The sequence below is a fragment of the Heterodontus francisci genome, chromosome 17 (genome assembly GCF_036365525.1).
Source record: "Heterodontus francisci isolate sHetFra1 chromosome 17, sHetFra1.hap1, whole genome shotgun sequence".
NCBI classification, from domain to species: domain Eukaryota; kingdom Metazoa; phylum Chordata; class Chondrichthyes; order Heterodontiformes; family Heterodontidae; genus Heterodontus; species Heterodontus francisci.
Window position 1 is genome coordinate 88,513,181 of NC_090387.1, and position 26,820 is coordinate 88,540,000.

The 26,820-nt window shown below is 41.9% G+C and overlaps 1 protein-coding gene across 3 annotated transcripts; it reads left to right on the forward strand.

The window, feature by feature from the left end:
* Positions 1-2,533: 2,533 nt before the first annotated feature.
* Positions 2,534-23,313, forward strand: LOC137379255 (immunoglobulin lambda-1 light chain-like). 3 transcript variants are annotated; one of them, XM_068049967.1, is made up of 8 exons: positions 2,534-2,612; positions 2,813-3,124; positions 7,491-7,796; positions 10,238-10,336; positions 13,378-13,421; positions 20,022-20,132; positions 20,637-20,747; positions 20,849-23,313. In XM_068049967.1, the coding sequence occupies exons 1-8, from the start codon at positions 2,561-2,563 to the stop codon at positions 20,864-20,866; spliced, it is 1,053 nt and encodes a 350-aa protein (XP_067906068.1). In that variant the 5' UTR covers positions 2,534-2,560; the 3' UTR covers positions 20,867-23,313. The 3 variants fall into 3 exon arrangements, with proteins under 3 accessions (XP_067906068.1, XP_067906070.1, XP_067906069.1); XM_068049969.1 differs by having other exon boundaries at positions 20,692-20,747; XM_068049968.1 differs by having other exon boundaries at positions 10,241-10,336.
* The last annotated feature ends 3,507 nt before the right edge of the window (positions 23,314-26,820 follow it).

The window sequence follows — 26,820 nt, forward strand, 5'->3', positions numbered from 1 at the left end:
AGAAGCAGGAGGAGGTGGCTGCACAAATATCCTTATCCACAATAGCGGGGGAGCCCAGCACATCAATGCAAAACATAAGGCTGAAGCATTTGCAACAATCCTCAGCCAGAGGTTTTGAGTGGATGCTCCGTCTCAGCCTCCTCATGAAGTCCCCAGCATCACAGATACCAATTTTCAGCCAATTCAATTCACTCCGCGTGAGATCAAGAAACAACTGAAGGCACTGGATAAGAGCTTGCAGTGCCCCTAGCCAAGCTGTTCCAGTACAGCTACAACACTGGCATCTAACTAGCAATATGAAAATTTTCCCAGGTATGTCCTGCACATAAAAAAGCCGTGCAAATCCACCCCAGCCAATTACTGGCCCATCAGTCTACTCTCGATCATCAGTAATGTGAAGGAAGGCGTCATTGGCAGTGTGATCAAGCGGCAGTTGCTTAGCAATAACCTGCTCAGTGACGATCAGTTTGGGTTCTGCCAGGGCCACTCAGCTCTTGACCTCATTACAGCCTTGGTTCAAATATGGACAAAAGAGCTGATCACCAGAGGTGAGGTGAGGGTGACTGCACTTGACATCAAGGCAGCATTTGACCGAGTATGATATCAAGAAGCTCCAGCAAATCTGCAGTCAATGGGAATCAGGGGGGAATCTCTCTGCCAGTTAGAATCATACCTAGCACATAGGAAGATGGTTGTAGTTGCTGAAGATCAGTCAACTCAGTTCTAGGACATCACTGCAGGAGTTCCTCTGGGTCGTGTCCAAGGCACAATCATCTTCAGCTGCTTCATCAATGACCTTCTTTCAATCATAAGGTCAGAAGTGGGAATGTTCGCTGATGATTGCACAATGTTCAGCACCATTCCTGACTTCTCAGATACTGAAGCAGTCAGTGTAGAAATGCAGCAGGACCTGGGCAATATCCAGGCTTGGGCTGATAAGTGGCAAGTAACATTCACGCCACACAAGTGCCAGGCAATGACCATCTCCAACAAGAGAGAATTTAACCATTTCCCCTTGACATTCAATGGCATTACCATCGCTGCATCCCACACTATAAACATCCTAGGGGCTTCCATTGACCAGAAACTGAACTGGAGTAGCCATATAAACACCGTTGCTACAAGAGCATGTCAAACGCTCGGAATCCTACGGCGAGTAAGTCATCTCCTGACTCCCCAAAGACTGTAAGGCACAAGTCTGGAGTGTGACGGAATACTCTCCACTTGCCCGGATGGGTGCAGCTCCAACAACACTCATGAAGCTGGACACCATCTAGGACAAAGCAGCCCGCTAGATTGGCACCCCAAACATTCACTTCCTCCACCACCGACGCACATTGGCAGCAGTTTGTACCATCTACAAGATGCACTGCAGCAACGCACAAAGGCTGCTCAGACAGCACCTTTCAAACCCGCGACCTCTACCAACTAGAAGGACAAGGACAGCAAATGCATGGGAACACCAGCACGTGCAAGTTCTCTCCAAGTCGCACACCATCCTGACTTAGAACTATCTTGCCATACCTTCACAGTCGCTGGGTCAAAATCCTGGAACTTCCTTTTTCATAGCACTGTGGGTGTACCTACCCCACATGGTCTGCAGCGGTTCAAGAAGGCCGCTCACCATTCATCTTCTCATGGGCAATTAGGTACAGGCAATAAATGCTGGCCCGGCCAGCGACGCCCACGTCCCATGAAACAAGCAAAACAAAACGTAAAACAATGCCCCGTTATTCGTAAAAAAATATATAGACAAGAACACGTTAAACACATGGAATCTGTTTATTAAAATACGTTAGTTAATCAACAAGATGACAGAACCGTGAATAGCAACATACGCATTATTCAGTGGCACGGATTGAATCCAAATGGAATAGAGGGAATAATTCAATTTTCTATCAGTTGGCAATGGTCTACAAAGGTAATAAGAAAGTCCTGCATTTAGTTATGTAGCATTGAATTCCCCGAACGTCTGATATGTCTGCGCACATTGATTGCATTGAGTGCAGTTGGTATAGAACATCTGATAAGCGGGCGAAGGTAGTCGTCATTCGTGATCGCAACATCCCATAAATAGCAAAGCTGCGTGAGTGGCCAATCAGCTTTTACCGTTGTTGTTCAAGGAACAATGTTGGATCGCAGACGGGAAAAAAAACTGCCATATGTTCGAGAGAAAACCGCCAGATTTTCATACAGACAGGACAATCTAGTCGGGCGCACATGGTCTCAAAGGTACTCATGTCCATTAACACATATCTATAACAAATTGCCCACCATAGCATATTTGCAACAGTTTATAAAATCTTTTCTGTGCAGCTACAGCAGCGTTAAACAACCAATAGGATGTCCTTTAGAGTTAGCAATTTCAGTTGATATCGTGCATAATGTGGGTAGCTCTAGTTCTACTTTATGATCAATGGGCAGATAGAGATCTCACATTTCAGCGAAAGGCACGAACTGACACGCCCATGTGAAAGCGAACATTCTCGCGTCATTCAACTCTGATGCTTTATTCATTATTTACTTTAAAGAAAATAATCGCTTCAGTTCGCTGCTCAAGATGCTGAGAGCCTTGCTTCCTTACATGGTGTTTCTGGCAATCAGTTGTCCAGGTAAATTTATTTTGTATCAACGCTCTCTCATTTCTTAAATTGACGAATATCATTTAATGTTCTCTTTTAGCTCTTCATGTTACTTTCCGCTTATTTTTCATTATTTCTTTTCTACTTCTGAACTTTCTGCCTGTTTGTCAACTGGACAATTTAAATTGATGTTTCTTTGTTTAATGCTGCGTTTAATACTTTTTCGACAGCCGCTGGCAATTCTTCATCAACCGTGACACAGACTCCCGAATCCAAAGTGATGAGAGGAGGCTCCGTGACTCTTTACTGCATATTTCCCATCTTTTCAGACAAGAGACCAGTGAAAGTGCATTGGTGGAGAGACGGGCAGGGTGGGTTCCTGGAGGAAAGTGTAGACAGGAGAATCCGGTTTTATTTCTTAAACCAAGGGGGAGCTGCCTTTAAACTTACAGCCGCGAGAGCCGAGGACGCGGGGCTCTATTACTGCAGAGTGTCACACAAAGAGGTTGCAAATGGTACCGGCACAAGACTGGCTGTATATGGTGAGTGTCAATGTCGACGAGAATCGAATTTCGGTCACATATTGTGTAGAGTTTTAAAGCTATCACCTGCTCTGTCGCCTTAGAAATACGAGCTTTATTTATTCATTCGGTCCACGCGAGGGTTGTTGACAAGCACAAATTTTAATGCCCATCGCTCGTTACCGTTAACAAGTGGTGTTGAGCCGCCTTCTTGAAAGCTTGCAGTCGGGTAGTGAAGATAATGTCGTAGTTCTGTTAAGTAGGCACTTCCTCGATTTTGCGCAAACATGGTAAATTACCGACGATAGAAGCACAAGTCAGGGCGATATGTGACTTGGAGTATATATGGAGGGCGGATTTCCAGGCACCTGCTACTCTTGTCCTTCCAGGTGCTTGAGGTCCCGGGTTTGGAAGGTGCAGTCGATTCACCCTTGGAGTGCTGCTGCAGTGAACTTTGAAAACAGAAAGCACCCCAGCCACAGTGCGCCATTGATGGACAAAGTTCATAATTAAGCTGGTTGATGGGGTTTAGATGAAGCAAAGTACTTTTACGAGCTGGATGTTCTTCTCCTGAGTGTTGTTGGAGCCGCAATCATCCAGCCAAGTTGAGAGAATTCTATAACACTCCTAATCTGTGCCCTATAGGTGCTTGAAACTATTTGGATCGTCAGCAGGTGAGTCAATCGCTGAAGCATACCCATTTTTGAGGAACTCTTTATCACTGTATGAATGTAGAGTGTCCAAGTTAAGTTTCTGTTCCTAAAGTTGACCGTCTGGATGTTGATTGAAATGGCATTGAATGTCAAACGCAGGTGGATAGACTCTTGTTAGAGATGATAAATGGCTGGCATTTATGTTGCACGAATGTTGCTTGCCATTTTTCAGCACTTGTCTAGATTGTGGCCGGATCGCGTTCCATGTGGACATGCCTTGATTCATTATATGAGGAAATGTGAATGGCACTGAATAAAAGCGAACTGTTGAACTTTCGATGAGGGGAGATTCATTGATGAAGCAGCTGAAGATGGTTGTGCCTAAACCACTGCACTGTGGAATTCTTACAGCGACGTACTGGGGCTGAGATGATTGACCTGCAGCAAGCACAGCCTTCCTTCTTTATGCTAAGTACAACTCCAACCAAGGAGGGAGGTAGTTAGGGAGAGAGTAAGCCCCCTTAAGGATCAGTGTGGTAATCTATGTGTGGAGCCACGGGAAATGGGCGAGGTCTTAAATGAATACTTCTCGTCCGTATTTACCGTGGAGAAGCTCGTGAGTTCAAGGGAGGGAATAGCGATATCCTGGAGCATATCAACATTACAAAGGAGGAGGTGTTGGAGGTTTTGAAACACATTAAAGTGGATAAATCTCCAGGGCCTGACCAGGTGTATCCTAGGATGGTATGGGAAGAAAGGGAGGAGATTGCTGGGGCCCTGGCAGAGATTTATGTATCATCATTAGCCACAGGTGAGGTACCGGAAGAGTGGAGGATAGCTAATGTTGTGCCTTTATTTAAGAAGGGCAGCAGGGATAAGTCAGGGAACTACAGGCCGGGAGCCTTACGTCAGTGGTGGGAAAGCTATTCTGAGAGACAGGATTTATATGCATTTGGAAAGGCAAGGTCTCATTAGGGATAGTCAGAATGGCTTTGTGCATGGGAAATCATGTCTCACGCATTTGATTGAGTTTTTCGATATGGTAACCAAGAGGACTGACGAGGGCAGGGCGATGGATGTTGTCTACATGGACTGTAGCAAGGCCTTTGACAAGGTCCTACATGGTAGGCTGGTCTGGAAGGTTCGAACACATGGGATCCCGGGTGAGCTAGCCAATTGAATACAAAGTTGGCTTGGTGATAGGAGGCAGAGTGTGGTAGTGGAGGGTTGTTTTTCAGATTGGAGGCCGGTGACCAGTGGTGTGCCAAAGTGATCATTGCTGGGCCTTCTGTTGTTTGTCATATATATTAATGAGTTGGATGTGAATGGAGGGGGCATGATTGGTATGTTTGCAGATGACACCATAATTGGTGGCACAGTGGACAGTGAAGAAGGTTGTCTAAGGTTACAACAGGATAATAGATAAACTGGGGAAGTGGGCAAGGGATTGGCAAATGGAATTTAACGCAGACAAGTGCGAAGTGATGCATTTAGGGAAGTTAAACCAGGACATATACAGTGAATGGCAGGGCCCTGGGGAGTGTTATTCAACAGATAGACTTTGGGGTGAAAGTACATAGTTCCCTAAAAGTGGCAACACAGGTAGACAGGGTGGTGAAGAAGGCATATGTCATGCTTACCTTCATTGTCTGAGGCATTGTGCATAACAAGAGTTGCGACGTCATGTTATTACAGTTCGACATAACGTTGGTTAGGCCGCACTTGGATTCTGGTCGCCGCACTACAGGACAGACGTGATTAAGCTAGAGAGACTGCAGAAAAGATTCACAAGGATATTGCTTTGTTTGGAGGGCTTGAATTATAAAGTCAGATTGGATAGGCTGGGTCTGTTTTCCCTGGAGTGAAGGAGGCTGAGAGGGGACATGATAGAGGGATATGAAATTATGAGAGGCATAGATAGGGTAGATAGTCAGAGTCTGCTTCCCATGGTCGGGGTGACTGAAACTAGAGGACATAGATTTAAGATGAGAGGGAGGAGGTTTAAAGGGGATCAAAGGGGTAAATTTTTCACACAAAGTACAGTGGGTATCTGGAATGAGCTGCCAGAGGAGGTGGTGGAGGCAGGAACAGTAGCAACATTTAAGTGGCATTTGGACAGGTACTTGAATGAGAAAGGCATAGAGGGATATGGAATTAATGCAGGCAGGTGGGATTAGTATAGATAGGCATTATGGTCGGCATGGACACGGTGGGCTGCAGGACGTTATGACTCTATGACTCTGAGAGCTTCTTGCCGATCTCGGTTGATTTCAGTTGAACAAGCATTTTAAAGTGCAATCTTCATTGCTCTCTACTTTCGAAATGTATCTGATTTTCCATTGCTTCTGCATAAGCTTTCCACCTTTATTTGAGTAGTTTGTTCAACAATATATAAGAATATACGTTTAAAATGTTGTTTTAACTGTTATGCAGACATAAACGGTGCAGAATTAAATAACTAAACAACTATATATTTATCAAAATCTGAGAATTATTACAACACTCACTGTCGGCATTCAACTTTCGGTGCATACGTTGTAATTTGTAATGGATTAGGAAGCGAACTGAAAGAACGTATTAATACAGTAATATGTTTAAACCTTGATACTCCAGATAAACTGGACCTCTGGATTTGCTTCCTTTGCTCTGTGCCGGCTCTCTGCTAACCTAGTCGCACTCCCCGCCTTTCCCCAGTAGCCCTGTATTGTTTTTCTTCTTCTCAGATAATTATCCAATTCACTTTCAAAGGCTTCCATTGCACACACTCTGATTAAGGATGCCAGTCTCGCCTTTACCCTTATTATGAAATCTTGTCATACGACCTTTAATGCCCATAGCGTCGGGGAGAGCGAACTCAGTTTAAAGTTCCATTAGAAAACAAAGGCAAACGTTGCCATGCAGCCCTCCATCGCATACTACAACATCACCAGAAAATGTAAGCCCTGTTTTAGTTTGGAGCTTGTATCCAAATCTGGCGGAAGCAAGGAAAAAGCACTGAACTACGATGCAATTATACTAACTCACACTTTGCACTGGACTTTTATCGAATTTACATTAAATTTTTACATTAAATTGGTGAGAGATTGAGCTATTTTACAAAATTTTGAATTGCAATTTCACATTACTGGTTCGAAGTTGCGGTCTCAGGGCGATCTTTCTAAGGATGAGGCCATATGGATCTTAATCCCTAAAATAAAACAAAAGTTATTGAAGGGCAAGGTATCTGTCTGTTGCTGTAGATGGTAGAACAGTTAGGTATTTGAATGTTTTAAGCATTTGGGGAAGTATGGACAAAATGATAAGAAGCTGTAAAAACGTAATTCATTTATTTCGCAGATAAACCGAAGGGATGTGACGGATGGAAAGCGTAATAAACATTTTCATTGTTCCGTCTCTGAAATGCTGATAGATTTACATAAATTCAAATTATTGTCTTTAAAGTTCCCCGCGCCGCACCCCCCCCCCCCCCGCACCCCCCCCCACCCCCCCCCCCCCCAAAAAAAAGAAAGTACCATACGCCGTTGTTTAATGTTTCCTCTTTGCCTTTCGCATGAATCCGGTACCGGAAGATAATTGCCCAATACCTGTCATGTAACACGGTAAAGCGTATTTCAAATTTGAAGGGTCATTGCGGTTTAATTATGTCTTCTCTCGGGTTTCCAGCGATAGAATTTGCTTCAAATTCCCAAAAGCAGCTCCAGGATTAAAAAGAATTTCTTGCTGTACTTTTGTAGAATCTCCGAGCCCTCTACAGATGGTCTTCAGTCGGTCTGAGAACGGATCAGCTGTTCCTCTGACGCTCAGCTGTAAAACAGCGGCGTATTTCCCGGATGATCTGAACATCACTTGGTACAAAAATGGGTCGGAAATTAGCACAGGGATGGAACAAAGGAAATGGCAGAATGCAGCAGGACTGTATGAGGCTTCCAGCAAACTGACTGAGATAGAGCCTGTAGAGAATGGGACTGTTTACACCTGTCAGGTCTCCCACATCTCTCTTCGGATACCAGCCAACGTCAGCTACACTTTCTATATCTTGGGTAAGATCAAGCAATGAGATTAGTTACTTTGTAATTTGATGTGTGAAGAAAATAATTGTAATGCTCAGGTGCGCGTGCTGCATGACCCACAGTAGAACTGCGTTGTAACAAGTCTTACTAAGAAATTTGACTGAACCAGCCGTTGAAATACTGTAATTCCAAGAGCTGGCCAGAGGCTGTAAATACTGTGATGAGTAACACATTTCGTAACTCTCCAAAATCCTGCATACCTCTACAAACTACGAGTCAGGAGTGTGTTTGACTATCTCTGAAGCATCTATATCAATGATTTGGATGTGGGGATCAAATATAATATTTGCTGATGACACAAAACTAAGTGGGAATATGAGTTGTGAGGATGATTCAAAAAGGCTTTAAGGGGATTTAGACAGGCTAAGTGAATGGAACAGGAACACGACAGCTGGAATATAATGTGGAAAACGTGTAATTATCCACTTTGGTAGGAAAACAGAAATGCAGAGTATTTCTTAAATGCCGAAAAATTGGGAAGTGTTCAAAGGGTGTCCTTGTTTATAAGTCACTGCAAGCTAACATGTAGGTGCAGCAAGTAATTAGGAAGGAAAATGGGATCTTGGCCTTAATTGCAAGAGGACCTCCACACAGGAACAAAATAACAGAATTGCTGCAATTGTATAGAGCCTTGTGCAATCATCAGCGAACATCCCCACTTCTGACCTTATGATGGAGGGTAGGTCATTGATGAAGCAGATGAAGATGGTTTGGCCTCGGACACTACCCTGAGGAACTCCTGCAGTGATGTCCTGCGATTGAGATGATTGAACTTTAACAGCCACAACCATCTTCCTTTGCGCTAGGTACGATTCCAACCAGTGGAGAGTTTTCCACCTGATTCTCATTGATTCTAGTTTTGCTAGGGCTCCTTGATGCCATACTCGGGCAAATGCTGCCTTGATGTCAAGTGCAGTCACTCCCACCGTGTGAGAAATCCTCTGCCATTACGTAATTCTGCATTTAACCCACAGATAGTTCGAAATCCTGTTAATATTTTTCAGTTAACTTTGTAGCTAGAAATAGGCGTTACCACCTCTAAGTTTCGGAAATAAAATCCATTCTAACTAATATCTGGAAATGAAATACAACTATTTGCATTCGTATCGGTGAAGTTATTGGATTGCCATAAAAACTCAGTTCGTCCATTAACATCCTTCAGTGAAGGAAACTCGCTTTCCTTTGTCATGCTGGTCTTTAGGCGATTCTAGTACTGCATCAGTCACTCGAAGTCATAATTTGTCTTTGAAAGTGGTCGAGCAAGCCACTGAGTTGGATCAAATTAGGGATGACAGTCAATAGCGGAATTTCCAACCATGCTCATAAATGCAAATTGAATTAAATAAATGTGGGCACAGAAAGTTATTTCTCAGTCGTTACCGAGTCGCTCCAGATGACTTTTATTTGGACAGCTGACACTTCGACACTAACCGAGATTTTGTCCAATGCCCAGCTGACAGAGACAGTGAAATGTGACTTATCATTACCCTACTCCTGTCTTGAAATTATTTCGTGGATTCTCAACAGATCAGCATCATGTTTCTGTTTACAAGATTGAATTCCACTTCAATACTTTAATTTCAGTTTTCTTTAAAGTGCGTGATGCAACAGACCACCGTACAAAATAAATAAAAATGACGGAAAAAGATTCGAAAATCTACGTTAACTGTGAATTTCTATACAGCTGCTGCAAGATCTGCTGAGCATTTCCTCATTTTCTGCTGTTATTTCAGATCTCTACCATTCGCATTGTTGGTCTCAATCAAACTCAAATTGCTCGGGAATAAAACAGAAAGTGCTGAAAACACTCAGTTCTGATGAAAGGTCACAGACCTGAAACGTTGACTCAGCTTCTCTCTCCACAGATGCTGCCTGATCTGCAGAGTTTTTCCAGAACTTTCTGTTTTTATTTCAGATTTCCAGTATTTAGTTTTTTTTATCATACTGCTCGTGTTTGCAATACACGGAGTGAGATTGGGAGTCTCAGCGTGAATGATTATAGGAAATATTTCCCTGTGCTTTCTTTGTATCCAGCACAGGGCCGTCAGAGGAAACATTGCACTGAGTTTACTTTGTAACTAACAAAGAAGGTCATAGGATATATACACCACTACCGACTATCTATCTAACACAAAGCCGCCTTAGGAAACTTACCCTTTATGCTGATTATGTCCCTCGCACAGGACCGTCGGAGGAAATATATGCCTGTATTAACTTTGCATCTATTGAAGAACCCTATTAGGAAACCTTCTCCTCTGCTTACTTTGCGTCTAAAACAAAAGAGTCATAGAAAATATTGCCCCGACATTAAAGATAAGCAGAAGTGAAGAGGTTGGAATAAATTGATACATTATTATCTGAATACGCTGTACATATTTTACAAATTACGTCTATATTCACAATTAATCTAGCAGGTTATGGTGACACCAACGATTATCCACTGATTTGCGGTTGTCTGGCAGCAGGACTGATAATTTTCCTGATCTTAATCTTCATTGTGAAGATAAGAGGTAAGACACAATGTCTATTAATTCGGTAGATTATTGTAATATTCCTCAGTTGGATTTAAGTGCTGGTAAATGTCAACCCGAGCAACGTATACTGTGCGCACATAGTTGCTTCGATTTAATGGTTCCATATCAGTTTCCGATGGTTTCACCTGGTAGGTTAATTCAGCCGAATGCTGTATATCGGGGTGTGTCGTAGAGGGGATAGTTCATTTGTGATGTCCCCGGTGATTACTTTGCCTCCCAGAACCCACTTCTTTGGAAGTCATGCATGCACTCTCGCGGGCCGTTAACTTACACCAACATGAGTCATGTTTTCTATTCAACGCAGCTAACAGCCTGAAAATAAAGCCTGTTAATACTGTCGAGATTTAAACCGAAACATATCCTGAGATTATTTTCTTTGCACACATGCTTTGAATCGCAACATAGGACGACAGGATGTTCCAGACATTCTTTGGCAAGAAATGATGAAGAATTGCAATTGAACTTGTTCATAGACTAAGTTGGTTATGAGGACCTACCGGCCTCCTGGTATCAGTTATAACATTTTAGTGGGAGGTGCAATACCTGCTCATTTACCTCCTCTCTCCTCACTATCCAAGGCCCCAAATACTCCTTTCAAGTGAGACAGCGATTTACTTGTACTTCTTCCAATTTAGTATACTGTATTCGCTGCTCACAATGTGGTCTCTTCTACATTGGGAGAGCCCAGAATACTGAGGGAGGCAAGGGAAGAAATTGCTGGGGTCTTGACAGAAATCTTTGCACCCTCATTGGCTACAGGTGAGGTCCCAGAGGACTGGAGAATAGGCAATGTTGTTCCTTTGTTTAAGAAGTGTAGCAAAGATAATCCAGGAAATTATAGGCCGGTGAGCATTACGTCAGTGGTAGCGAAATTATCAAAGAGGACAGGATTTACTCCTATTTGGAAACAAACGAACTCATTAGCGAGAGGTGGCATGGTTTTGTAAAGGGGAAGTCGTGTCTCACTAATTTGATTGAGTTTTTTGAGGAAGTGACAAAGATGACTGATGAAGGACGGGCAGTGGATGTTATCTATATGGACTTCAGTAAAGCCTTTGACAAGGTCCTTCATGGCAGACTGGTACAAAAGGTGAAGTCCCACGGGATCAGAGCTGGCAAGATGGATACAGAAGTGGCTCAGTCATAGGGGACAGAGGGTAGCAGTGGAAGGGTGCTTTTCTGAATGGAGGGATGTGACTAGTGGTTTTCTGCAGGGATCAATGCTGGGACCTTTGCTGTTTGTCATATATATAAATGATTTGGAGGAATATGTAGCTGGTCTGATTAGCAAGTTTGCGGACGACACAAAGGTTTGTGCAGTTCCGGATGGTGATGAGGATTGTCAGAGGATACAGCAGGATAGAGATCAGTTGGAGACTTGGGCAGAGAAATGGCAGATGGACTTTGCGGATAAATGTGAGCTAATGCATTTTGGAAGGTCTAATGCAGGTGGGAAGTATATAGTAAATGGCAGAACCCTTAGGAGTATTGACCGGCAGAGGGATCTGGGCGTACAGGTCCACAGGTCACTGAAAGCGGCAACGCAGGTGGATAATGCAGTCAAGAAGGCATACGGCATGCTTGCCTTCATCGGTCGGGGCATGGAGTATAAAATGTGGCAAGTCATGCTGCAGCTGTACAGAACCTTAGTTAGGCCACACTGAGAATATTGCGTGCAATTCTGGTCACCACACTACCAGAAGGACGTGGAGGCTTTGGAGAGGGTACAGAAAAGGTTTACCAGGATGTTGCCTGGTCTGGAGGGCATTAGCTATGAAGAGAGGTTGGATAAACTCTGATTGTTTTCACTGGAGCGGTGGAGGTGGAGGGGCGACATGATAGAGGTTTACAAAGTTATGAGCGGCATGGACAGAGTGGATAGTCAGAAGCTTTTACCCAGGGTGGAAGAGTCAGTTACTAGGGGGCATAGGTTTAAGGTGAGAGTGGCAAAGTTTAGAGGCGATGTGCGAGGCAATTTCTTTACACCGAGTGTGGTGAGTGCCTGGAAATTGCTGCTCGAAGCAGGTACGATAGTGACGTTTAAGAGGCATCTTGACAATACATGAATAGGATGGGAATAGAGGGATACGGTCCCCGGAAATGCAGAAGGTTTTAGTTTAGGCAGGCATTAAGATCGGCGCAGGCTTGGAGGGCCGAATGGCCTGTTCCTGTGCTGTATTGTTCTTTGTTCTTTTGTTTTTTTTTTGTTCAAATGCAGACTGGGTGACCGCTTTGCGGAACAACTGCATTCAGTCCAAAAGCATAACCCCGAGCTTCCGATTGCAACAACAACCCCCCCCCCCACCCCCCGCCCCACCCGCTCTCATGCCCATATCTCTGCTCTGGGATTGCCGCAGTGTTCCAGTAAACATCAACACAAGCTCGAGAAACAGCATCTCATTAACCAAATAGGCACGCTACAGCCTGCCATACTGAACATTTAATTAAATAATTTCAGAGCATGATGGGCTCCCCTTTTGATTTTGATTTTTAGTTTTATTTTCTTTTTTCTTCTTCATTTTTATTTTTTATGTGTTTATTTTATTTCAGTTTGTTTAGTTTGATTCTACTGTGCCTACCCATTGTTTTTTCCATGTTTGTGCTTTGGGCCAGGGCTGTTCATTTTCCTGACAATTAACACCCTCTCTGCACTAAAGCTTTGTCTTTCACCATACCATTAACATACCGTTTGACTTTGCTCCATGACCTTCCGGTCAGTTATTCTTTGTGACCTTGTCCTATCAACACCTTCTCTTTTGTTATTTCTTGCCCCACCCCAACTTTATTTGCTTAAAACCTGTTACATTTCTAATGTCTGCCAGTTTTGAAGGGTCACTGACCTGAAACGTAAGCTCTTCTTCTCTCCACAGATTCTGCCAGACCTGTTGAGTATTTCCAGCATTTCTTGTTTTATTCAAGATTTCCAGCATCTGCAGTATTCTGCTTTTATTGTAACATTTTAGTAGATTGATTGATAAGGAATTAAAATATCTTTCCCTAATTTACTTCTCCTTTAGGGACACGTAGAAAGCTGCCAAAACATGATCAACGCATTGCGCAGGTAAATTCATCGCACTAACAATATCAGAAGTAACGATATATTTTTTTAAGTACTTCCAGCTTTTACCAGATATTCCCTTGCTTTCTGCTTACACTGTATAATTAAAAGGGCATGATGCAATTAGATATCATGAAACGCCACAATAATGAAATCAAAATAATCGATGAGCTACTTAAATTATCTCAATAGAAGGATTAGTTTAATCAGTTTCGAGTCCTGCTTCATTCTTTTCCAAAAATCATTACCTCAGTCCCTCGACTACCTGCATTTTGAGAGTCATGCGAACTTGAATGTCTGCAATACCTTCAATTGAATAAAATACCTTCAGGTTGTTTCAGTCGACAAAAGACAGACTGCTGCTTGTGGGACAATTATAGGATTTGAACAACGTAGCGAAGTTAATTCTTGAGGGGTGATTTCCACAATTTTGAAACAACAACCATAAAATAATTTGCTTTGGTATATATAAATATCTATAAAACGAGTGGCAACAATCAAAAGCAATGGCACAAAACCGGAATACATCCATTTGAATGAGCTTACAAATAAACTAGCCTAAAACAATTTGGCCAGTGGCACATAAGCCATACACTGCATAGTTAGACAACAAACTAAAGGATAACAAAGAGGAATACGGAAAAGATTTGCAAGTAAGTAAAATCAACCAACAATTTAAAAGATAAAGTGAAACTACAAAATTAAATTATTAAGGAACGGACAAATAAATAGTATTCTATCGATGCATAAATGAGAAAATGAAAATCAAGTTAAGGATAGGCCTGCATAAAATTACATCGGAGTAAGTCACAGATAATGACCTTGGAATGGAAGAAATAATAGATAACTTGCCTCGATATTTACCAGGTAGCCAATCATGGTGGCATGGCATTAGAAGTCAAGAGGTCTGTTTTTCAAACAAAGCCACTTCAGCTAGAAAGAGCCAAGGAAATTGATATACTCCTCAGACCTATACAACATATGCACCTAATCCAGATGGATTGCATCCGTGTATTTTGAGATAGCAGAGGCACAATTACACATATAAGTGAAAATAATTAGCAAAGGGAATAGTGCCATAATACTGGCATATGATCACTTAAAAATGTGTTAAGGGAACTTTAGACCAATTAGCTTAACGTTAATGGGGCCAACAATAATGGGAATCTCACTCAAAGGTATAACAGAAAAAAAGTAGAAGCTAATAAAACAATAGAGTAGCCAGCAAGGACCTCATCATAGATAATCCTGCTTGACCAATCCTATCGATTACTTTGAGCAAGTAACATAAAGAGTACATAAGGGTATTGTAGTAAATGAAATATATTTAGATTTTCAAAAGACCTTCGCTAAGGAATTGCATAGTTGAGTCATGAGTAATGTCAGAACATGTGGAGTGACGGCCCAAGTAGCAGAATGGATAGAAAACCCGCTACAAAACAGAAAACAAAAACTCGGGGCTAAAGGTAGCAATTGCGTCTGGTAAAAGCTGAGAAGTGGCTTTCCACAAGGATTGCTGCATGGACTATTATTGTTCATTATTTACAAAAAAGCATTAGGACTCGAAAATTGGGAGTGCAATTTCAAGTTTTCCGATGACACAAAATAAGGATGTAGTTAATAGAGTGAAGGGTTGTGACAAAATATATTTCTTAGGAAGTTAGGAGTTAGGAAGTAAGTTGAAAAGTAGGACCTCAAAGGTAGCGATCTCAGGATTACTACCACTGCCACGTGCTGGTCAGAGTAGCAATAGCAGGATATATCGGATTAATACGTGGCTGAAGAGATGGTGTGAAGTGGGGTGGGGGTTTAGATTCCTGGGACATTGGGACCAGTTCTGGGGGAGGTGGGACCAGTACAAACTGGATGGGTTACACCTGGGCAGGACTGGGACTGATGTCTTAGGGGGAGTACGTGCTAGCGTGGTTGGAGAGGGTTTAGCTAAAATGGCAGGGGGATGGGAACCTTTGCAAGGAGTCAGAGGAGGGGGGATCAAAGACAAGAACAAAAGACAGTAAGGGTGATAAGAAAAGTGATAGGCAGAGAAATCAAGGGCCAGAATCAAACAGGGCCACAGTGAGAAATAGTGGGAAGGCGACAAGTAATGTTAAGAAGACAAGCCTTAATGCTTTGTGCCTTAACACGAAGAGCATTCGCAATAAAGTGGATGAATTAATCATGCAAATAGATGTAAACGGGGATGATATAGTTGGGATTACGGAGACATGGCTGCAGGGTGACCAGGGATGGGAAATGAACATCCAGGGGTATTCAGTATTTGGGAAGGACAGACAAAAAGTAAAAGGCGGTGCAGCTGCATTGCTGGTTAAAAACAGGACATTAACGTAACAGTGAGGAAGGATATTAGCTCTGACGATCTGGAATCTGTATGGGTAGAGCTGAGAAACACTAAGGGGCAAAAACGATAGTGGCTGTTGTATATAGACCCACAAACTGTAGTGGTGATGTTGGGAATGGCATTAAACAGGAAATTAGAGACACATGCGATAAAGGAACATCTGTCATTATGGGTGACATTAATCTGCACATAGATTAGGCAAATCAAATTAGTCACAATACTGTGTAAGAGGAATTCATGGAGTGTTTAGGATGGTTTTCTGGGCCAATACGTTGAGGAACCAATTCGAGAACAGGCCATCCTAGAGTTTGCATTATGTAACGAGAGAGGAATAATTGACAATCCAGTTGGGTGAGACCCCTTGGGGCTGAATGACCATAATATGATAGAATTCATCATCAAGATTGAGAGTGACATAGTTGATTCTAAGACTAGGGTCCTGAATCTTACTAAAGGAAACTATGAAGGTATAAGGCGCGAGATGGCTATGATGGACTGGGAAATATTATTTAAAGGGATGACGGTGGATAGGCAATGGCAAACATTCAAAGAGCACATGGATGAACTGCAACAATTGTTTATTCCTGTCTGGCACAAAAGTAAAACCGGAACAGTAGCCAAACCATGGCTTCCAAGGGAAATTAGAAATAGCATTAGATCGAAACAAGAGGCATACAAATTTGCCAGAAAAAAAACAACAGACCTGAGGATTGGCAGCAGTTTAGAATTCAGCAAAGGAGGACCAAAGGATTGATTAAGAAGGGGAAAATAGAGTACAAGAATAAGCTAGCAGGGAACATAAAAACTGACTGTAAAAGCTTCCATAGGTTGGTGAAGAGAAAAAGATTGGTGAAGACAGATGTAGGTCCCTTACAGTCAGAAACAGGGAAATTTATCATGGGGAACAAAGAAATGGCTGACCAACGAAATGCATACTTTGGTTCCATCTTCACAAAGGAGGACACAAATATCATACCAGAAATGTTGGGGAACACAGGGTTTAGTGAGAGGGAGGAACTGAAGGAAATCAGTATTAGTAGAGAAATGGTGTTGGGTAAATTGATGGGATTGAAGGCTGATAAATCCCCAGGGTCTGATAATCTACATCCCAGAGTACTTATGGAAGTGGCCGTAGAAATAGTGGATGCATTGATGGTCATCTTCCAAAATTCTATCGACTCTGGAAGAGTTCCTACAGATTGGAGCGTAGCTAATGTAACCTCACTATTTAAAAAGGGAGTTAGAGAGAAAACAGGGAATTATAGACCAGTTAGCCTGAGGTCGTTAGTGGGGAAAATTCTAGAGTCCATTCTCAAAGATTTTATAGCCGAGCTTTTGGAGAACAGTGGTAGAATCAGACAGAGTCAGCATGGATTTACGGAAGGGAAATTATGCTTGATAAATCTATTAGAATTATTCGAGGATGTAGCTAGTGGGGTTGATGAGGGACAGCCAGTGGATGTGTTTATTTGGACTTTCAGAAGGCTTTCGAAAAAGTCCCACATAAGAGATTAGCATGTAAAATTAAAGCGCATGGGATTGAGGGTAGTGTATTGTGATGGGTAGAAAATTGGTTGGCAGATAGGAAACAAATTAATAAATGGGTCTTTTTTTCTGAATGGCAGGCAGTGACTAGTGGGGTACTACAGGGATCGGTGCCAGGACCCCAGCTAGTCACAATATTTCTGAATGATTTAGATGAGGGAACTAAATGTAATATCTCCAAATTTGCAGATGACACAACACTTGGGATTTGAGTTGTCAGGAGGATACAGAGAAGCTTCAGGGTGATTTGGACAGGTTGAGTGAGTGGGCAAATGCATGGCAGATGCAGTATAATGTGGATAAATGTGAGGTTATCCACTTTGGTAGCAACAACAGGAAGGAAGATTATTATCTGAACGGCTATAAACTGAGAGAGAGGATTACGCAACGATACCTGAGTGTTCTCGTACACCAGTTGCTGAAGGTAAGCATGCAGGTGCAACAGGTGGTAAAAAAGGCAAATGGTATGTTGGCCGTCATAGCGAGAGGATTCAAGTCCAGGAGCAGGTGCTTGTCTTGCTGCAATTATGCAGGGCCTTGGTGAGGCCACACCTGGAATATTGTGTGCAGCTTTGGTCTCCTTATCTGAGGAAGGATGTTCTTTCTATGGAGGGAGTGCAGCAAAGGTTTCCCAGGCTGATTCCAGGGATGGCGGGACTGAGGTATGAGGAGAGATTGAGTCGGTTAGGATTATATTGCCTGGAGTTCAGAAGTGTGAGGGGGGATCTCATAGAAACCTATAAAATTCTAACAGGACTTGACAGGGTGGATGCAGGAAGGATGTTCCCGATGGTGGGGGATTCCAGAATCAGGAGTTATAGTCTAAGGGTACGGGGTAAACCTTTCATGACTGAGAGGAGGAGAAATTCCTTAACCCAAAAAGTGGTGAACCTGTGGAATTCGCTATCACAGAATGCAGTTGAGGACAGTTGAGCAGTTTTGAAGAAGGAGTTAGATGTAGCTCTTGGGGCGGAAAGGATCAAAGGATATGAAAGGAAAGCGGAACAGGTTACTGAGTTGGATGATCATAATGAGTGGCGGAGCAGGCTCGAAGGGCCGAATGGCCTACTCCTGCTCCTATTTTCTATCTTTTTATGTTAATACACTTCACGAATGCGTGTGCAAATGGCAAATTAACTTGGATATTGTTAATTGTGAAATGTCCCGCTTTAACAGGAAGGGCACAAGCACCTTGGAAATGAAATGTATAATCACTTACAGGAGCACAGATATATGGGGTTAAAGCTACGTAAATCACGAAAAGTAATGATGGTGGTTAATAAGACCAGAAATAAAGTGATAAAGGTCGAGAGGGATAGAATTGAAAAGCAGAAAAGTTATGTTGAAATTGTTTGTACATCCGTTGACCGCATTTGAATGTTGCAAACAGCTCTGGTCTCCATATTGTAAAGAAGGTATAGAGGCACTCGTGATCTTACAAATAATAGTAGAAAATGGTGCACGAACTGAAAGGATTTGCTGCTGAGGAGTGCTTGAACAGGGTGGGGCACTTATCTGTAGAAAGTAGAAGACTGTGGTGCGACCTCATACAGGTATTTTAGATTGTAAAAGGGTTTGAAAAGGTAAACGTAGAGAAGATGTTTCCACGTTCAGCGGAGACCAGAACTAGGGACCTTGTATATGGGATAGTTACTGAGAAATTCAATAAGGATTTCTGGAGAAAAGTCTTTACCGAAAGAGTGGTCAGAATGTGGAACGTGCTACCAGGATGACTAACTGAGGCAAATGATATAAGAATAAATGCATGAAGCAGAAAAAAGAATAAAGGGATATGTTGATAGTGTTAGATGAAGAAGGATGCAAGGAGGTTGATATAAAATGTTTAAGACCTGGTGGACTGAATGACATATTTCGGTTCTGTAAATGCAATATAACAATTTGAATAAACGTACAAGAATAATTTGAAAGTATTAGAATTGATAAACATTGGGAAACATTCAACTGTGAGATGATAGGCGTATAGAGTAACTACATTCCCAGACGAATTAAGAAGCAAACACGGGACTTTTCTGAAATAATAACGAAATAAAATTAAACGTAAAGTAAGACTAACAAAGTGGATTACAACAAATTCAGCGCAGATAATACGGAAGCAAATCAAATGGAATAAAGACAATGCAGTGGAAGCAAATAACAATAAAGAAAAATTAAGGTTCATGCAGGGATTGAACAAACGTTTGTAGATGACAATAATGACAATACTACTGCGTATACTAAACACTTAATGGGGACTTTTAAAAACTTTTGGCCAAAGTGAAAATCAGACAATAATGATTGTTCACCCATTATATGGCTGGCCCGATTTCCCTTTCTTTGTATTTAATGGGAGCGAAAACGAAGAGTAAAGTATAATTGGGCGCCGAAATGATACCTACAGTTTTAGAGATTTGAACCTGCTTAAAGTGCACCAGTATTTATCTCTCTATTCGCTGATCTCCTGTTCCAAATTGCACAAAAGGTAGAGGGAAAACTTGGAGATGTAGGTAGAATACTGTTTTGTCACTCTTCCCAGCGCATCATACAGCCGATGCGTTACTCTCGCTTTACTCTGGATGACGAAATTTTGCACACTACAATCATGTACAGTATTTATTTCAGTCTGGTATGACATCTTTATGGCAAATAAGTCGACTTCTAGAGAAAATGTTCTATGAGAAAAATGTGTTTTTTATCTACAGGTCATGCATACAGAAGCTGATGAGCGGCTAAAATACGTCACTCTGAATCTCACTGACACCCAGAAAATTAATAAACCCAGAAGTACAGAAGGAAGTACAATAGAGACCCAGGTAGAGGGAACATTAGTCAATTGATGGAGCTGTGATTCCAATTCCAGAATAACTGCACAGTCTTTTGACGTCATTATCGCAACACGGTATACGTGTGTGTGTGTGTGTGTGTGTGTGCGTGAGAGATTACGTGCATATTAAGTGTACAGCCCAAACCAATTTTTATCAGTACTGTTGAATTTGATCCATGATGGAATAGATTACATTTTTCACAGAGCAAATGATCTAACCAAGTGCATGGTTTCAATTATTTCAACAATCCATACATTATGGCAAAAAGGAAATTAATTAGTTAAATTAAATTATTGACTTAACAGTGAAAAATGGTGGGAGCACTGAAACATGTAATGATTTATTCATCGTATAATGACGTGAGAGATTTTGAAACATAACTCATCGCTTGAACAATAAGTAGTTACCTTAACAGGAAAACTTTGGACTTAAGAGGATTTTAAAATTATTTGTACCGCTGATTTGAATGGTCCTAAATATTGGCATTTACAGATGATGCAAGAGGTTACCGGGAATAACATTGTGTACGCAACTGCGGATTTTACAGGATCGAAAAGGACGGGGAGAACTCCACGGAAGGAAGTGAATGCAGTTTATGCACAGGTACAGCAGAGATTAGGTACAGAAAGATGAAAACAAAGTTACCTCTACCTGCATGTGAACTGACATTTGATTATAGTAATATCGATTTTTTTTTTAACAAGTTGAAGACCATGGAATGAAAATGGAAGTTGCGGCCTGAATACGCCATTGCGTGCCTGTGAGACAGCAGAGATGGAGCGAACATTTTTTTTTCCGATTGATTAGAGGGATGAGTGCAGCGCAGACTCCCAACGGGTCATTATTAGGACCAAAAATCTTTTTTTTTCAATTTATTGATTCTCTGGAGTTGAATATTCGGAGTAAAATTTGAAAATTTGCAGTTGAAACCAATCTTTGAAGGCGCTAAAGCATACTGATAAAAGGAGAAAAAACGTGATCCTTGACTTTATAAAGTGAAGCAAAAATGACAAAAGAAAGGTAGTTATGCTAAACATTTATGCATCAATATTTGGGCCATAGCTAGAGTATTGGGTGGGATGTCTCCCTCTGCTGCAAAGGAAGGACGTCAGTATTTATTGCTCTTGCTCTTGCCCATAGACTTTCTATGGGATTTTGCACTGGTACGTAAAGTAAATCAGAGAACCAAAATGTGCAGATACATCTACAATGCATCAGGAATCTATACGAACAGGGCAAGCAGCACTGTAACTCTCTAACTAATCAGGTTGAAGAATTAATAAAGTACATCAACGATTGTAACGTTGGAGGAATCAATTATAATATTATATTGAATTTAAAATCAAGTTCAGAACGCAACATATTGAGAGAAAAGCGGAGATTGGGTTACGAGGGAGAGATGAAGGTGGCAGAAAGAAAACTTTTCGTTTTCTTTTTATGAAATCTCCAAAATCATTAAACCATTAGGAGAGATGGCGGCGTCGTTGTAATGTCCCTGGACTAGTAATCCAGAGACCCAGGCTAATGTCATGGGGACACGGGTTCAAATCCCACCACGGCAGCTGAAAAGTCAATTAATTAATAAAATCTGGAATTGAAAGCTAGTCTCGGTAATGCTCCATGAGTCTATCATCGATTGTCATAAAAAAAACTATCTTGTTCACTAGTTTCCATCAGGGGAGGAAATCTGCTGCCCTTACCGTTTCTGGCCGAGATGTGACTTCAAACCATAGCAATGTGGTTGACTCTTAACTGCCATCTGAAAAAGCCGAGCAAGACAATCAGTTCAATGGTAATTAGGGATGGCCAACATATGCTGGCTTTGCCAGCGACGCCCACATTCCATGTTAGAATACCATAAAAGTGCAAAAGTTAATTTTCAGTGCAAGAGCGATTGTTTGCCACTAAAGAATATTGGCCATTGCATTAAAATGGTACTTAAACCAGAATGAAAAGATCTGTTTTTTTTGTTTTTCTGGCCAGTTTTGTTTCTATTTCTGTGGTACGTGCAGCAATATCACACCAAGAAATGTAATTGAACGGTTTTCAGGCAGCAAAATGCCACTGTAATGCAGTGTTTTGGAGGAGCAGCTGATTTCAGATAAGGATTTCTGGATTTTCGCGTTTACCGGATCATGTGTGGTTGCCCTAAGTTGCTGTACGAATTCTATGTTGTTTCTAATGCAAATCGCGGCCTCCTGGGGAGGGTGCAGAGGCGATTCACTAGAATGGTACCGGAGAAGAACAATTTTAGCTAACTGGAGAGATTAGAGAAAGTCGCATTGTTTTCCTATGAGCAAAGAAGGTTAAGGGAATAAATACAGAAAATGCTGCAAATACTCAGCAGGTAGAGAAGATCTGTGGAGAGAGAAACAGTTAAGTTTTTAAGTCGATGAACTTTTGTCCGAACTCGCAGTAAATGTAGCTGTAATAGAGTTGTTCAAATTTATGAGAAGTTTTGCAAATATAGAGAGGTTTGCACCGATAGGAGGATTGGTTGGAAGGCCACACAGATACAAATGCGTGGCAACAAAGGCCGAGATTAGGAGCGTGCATTTAAGTCAGTGCGTTGTTCATTGGGAATGCACTGCGTGAAAGTATGCTGAAGCAGATTCAATGGCAACGTTCAAAAGGCACTTCGGTCTTTACTGACAAAGGATAAAATAGAAGCGCTATGGAGAAACGTGGCCAGTGGGAGTAATTCGCGCCCATTCAATGTGCCAACACAGCTGCGATTGGCCAAATAGATTTTACAAGAATATTCATTATCTTAGTATCCTTATTAAAGGAAATCTTAACCGTTTTAATGCACTCATTACTGGAAATGTAAACCGTTTAGACAACGAGATGGTGGTTAGCTAAGCAAAACTGGGGTGATCGTAACATGGAACATTGTTTACAGACCAAACATGGGATTTCTATGTACACCGAACTAAATGTGATTGACTTTAGCAAAACTGCAAAATCATGAGGAACGGCAAATTTAATGAATACGAATAACATTAGAAATACTTTTATGAACATTGTAAAGAAACAATTGCAGAGAACTAATCATCTCATTCGTTGTCGGAATAGCCTTTGTGTCGATGTTATGATGTATTATTCATGTATTCTGTACGGCCGGAAGATTATCTTCATCCAACATTTTTCAGTGTAATTATGGATTCAATATATATACAAATAAATATAATACTAAAAACAAATGCTGTCGCCCACAATCATGTTAGACGTAGCAACAGTTCTTTGCTGAGCGACGTTTTCATGACGACTCTAACATTCACAGCAGAATTTGAAGTTAAAACGTTCACTCAACTCGAATTTAACCCACGAATCTCTTTTCGGAATTATTTCAGTAAGCTATCTGGAATAAATTGCGCATCTGCTGGTGGGCTGCGAACTGTTTGTATTCACATAGACTTTTCAAGAACAAGAACAAAAAACAGTACAGCACAGGAACAAGCCATTCGGCACTCCAAGCCTACGCCGATCTTGATGCCTGCCTAAACTAACACCTTCTGCACTCCCGGGGCCGATATCCCTCTATTCCCTTCCTATTCACATATTTGTCAAGATGTCTATTAAACATCGCTATCGTATCTGCTTCCACCATCTCCGCTGGCAGCAAGTTCCAGGCACTCACCACCCTCTAGGTAACAAACTTGCCTCGCACATCCCCTCTAAACTTTGCCCCTTGCACCTTAAACCTATGTCCCCTCGTAACTGACTCTTCCACCCTGGGAAAAAGCTTCTAACTATCCGCTATGTCCATGGCGCTCATAACTTTGTAAATCTCTATCGTGTCGCCCCTCCACCTCCGTCGTTCCAGTGAAAGCTATCCGGGTTTTTCCAACCTCTCCTCATAGCTAATGCCCTCCAGACCAGGGAACATCCTGGTAAACATCCTCTGTACCCTGTCCAAAGCCTCCACGTCCTTCTGGTAGTGTGGCGACCAGAATTGCACGCAATATTCTAAGTGTGGCCTAACTAAGGTTCTGTACAGCTGCAACATGACTTGCCAATTTTTTTACTCTATGCCCCGACTGATGAAGGCAACCATGATGTATGCCTTCTTGATTAACTTATCCACCTGTGTTGCTACTTTCAGTGACCTGTGGACCTGTACGTCCAGATCTCTCTGCCTGTCAATACTCCTAAGGGTTCTGCCATTTACTGTATACCTCCCACCTGCATTAGACCTGGCAAAATGCATTACCTCACATTTGTCCGGATTAAACTCCATCTGCCATTTCTCCGCCCAAGTCTCCAACCTATATCCTATATCCTGCTGTATCCTCTGACAATCCTCATCATTATCCGTAACTCCACCAACCTTTGTGTCGTCCACAAACTTACAAATCAGACCAGCTACATTTTCCTCCAAATCATTTATATATACTACAAACAGCAAAGGTCCCAGCACTGATCCCTGCAGAACACCACTAGTCACATCCCTCCATTCAGAAAAGAACACTTCCACTGTTACCCTCTGTCTTCTGTGACTGAGCCAGTTCTATATCCATCTTGCCAGCTCACCTCTGATCACGTGTGACTTCACCTTTTGCACCAGTCTGCCATGCAGGACCTTGTCAAAGGCTTTACTAAAGTCCATATAGACAACATCCACCGCCCTTCCCTCATCAATCATCTTCGTCACTTCCTCAAAAAACTCAATCAAATTAGTGAGACACGACTTCCCCTTTACAAAACCATGCTACCTCTCGCTAAAAAGTTCGTTTGTTTCCAAATAGGAGTAAATCCTGTCCCGAAGAATTCTCTCTAATAATTTTGCTACCACTGACGTAAGGCTCACCGGCCTATAATTTCCTGGATCATCTTTGCTACACTTCTTAAACAAAGGAACAACATTGACTATTCTCCAGTCCTCTGGGACCTCACCTGTAGCCATTGATGATGCAAAGATTTCTGTCAAGGCCCCAGCAATTTCTTCCTTTGCCTCCCTCAGTATTCTAGGGTAGATCCCATCAGGCCCTGGGGACTTATCTACCTTAATGCTTTGCAAGACACCCAACACCTCCTCCTTTTTGATAATGAGATGATTGAAACTATCTGCACTCCCTTCCCGAGGCTCATCATCCACCAATTCCTTCTCCTTGGTGAATACGGATGCAAAGTATTCATTTAGCACCTCCCCCATTTCCTCCTGATCCACGCATTGATTCCCGTCTCCATCCTTGAGTGGGCCAACCCTTTCCCTGGTTACCCTCTTGCTCTTTATATATGTATAAAGAGCCTTGGGATTTTCCTTAATCCTGTTTGCCAATGACATTTCATGACCCGCACTTTGTTTTAGCTGACAAAATTTGGGTGCAGAAAATTAAATTAGTCAAGTAATATTAAACATGAGTCGGAAAGAACTGACTCTGAGGCCAATAGAACCCTGGTATTTGATAGATGCTGTTAGTTACATTGCAGCTCTGAATTGCTGAAGCAAACGCATTCTTCAAAAATTAACATAAATAACCACATATGTACCATAAAAAATATGTGCCAGAAAATCAAGAATAAATTGGGGAAAGTGAGTGTTGCAAGCATGGCTGATTGGGTACAGCCGGTACCTTGTCCATTGAAAACAACCGAAGGGACATATTCTTTGATACGATCCTCCAGCCTCTGGGATGCCTGTAAACCGAGCATCACACTGGCATTGAAATTCATATATCACATTACTTATATGTGTGATAGGCATAGTCTTTTTGGCTTGACGGTAGCATCCTGTTGGTGGTGAACACCACACGTGTTGATATTGCATAGTAGCAGCATGTAACAGCTAGGTTTACCAGTTGTTCAAATTCTTGGGATACATTACCGTTCCTGTGTAATTTGAGGCAGACTGGGTACTTTACAGGGCTGCAAATGACGGCCTTACGCCCGTTCATACGTTTGCACGATATACAGCTAGGTATATAGGCTATACATCACTAAGACTGACTGACCCTATCAAACAGCACGTCCCCCTGCTGTTCACAATGGGCAAGGGACAGGCCGTACTCAACCAGCCCATGCTTGCAAACCTCAAAACACAGTGTCCAATGTTAGATGTGATGCTGTGATTGGACAGCATTTGCTAAATAATCCGCAGTGTGCTAAGAATTACACTGACAAACAATTTAAGATTTTCAGTAGAGCTTGCAGTGTTGTGTATTTGCATGTATAGGAAGCTACATATATTAATCCATAGGAACCTGTTCTGAAGCAAACAGAAAGAACACATACACATATTGCACCTGTTTCAGCTGAACAAAATACGTGACAACCATTCACTGTTTTGTTCCTCAGGGCAATGCCTTGACCAATCACATTCAAGCTGACTGGTTTAAATTTAAAACAAAACTTGGCAGTTAACTGTCAGTCACCCTAAACTGGTGCATGCCCCATGGCAACACCTCTACCAATCAGAGTTCAGTTGCCAACCAATCCGCATTCTCTTCGCACACAGTATATGTAGTTGTTTTCCCTTGCATTGGTATTCTTGTGCGTTGTCCTGACGCAAGATGAAAAGCTTTGACAATATGTCACTATTTTCAGCAATTCCCAAGTTCCGTACAAACAAATGACTATTAGTTATTCTTTTATACATAGTTACACTTTCCTATCTAAAGGCTTTAAGAGAAAGGCATTATTCCAAATGGCATTCAGTAAGGGACTCTTGACTTTT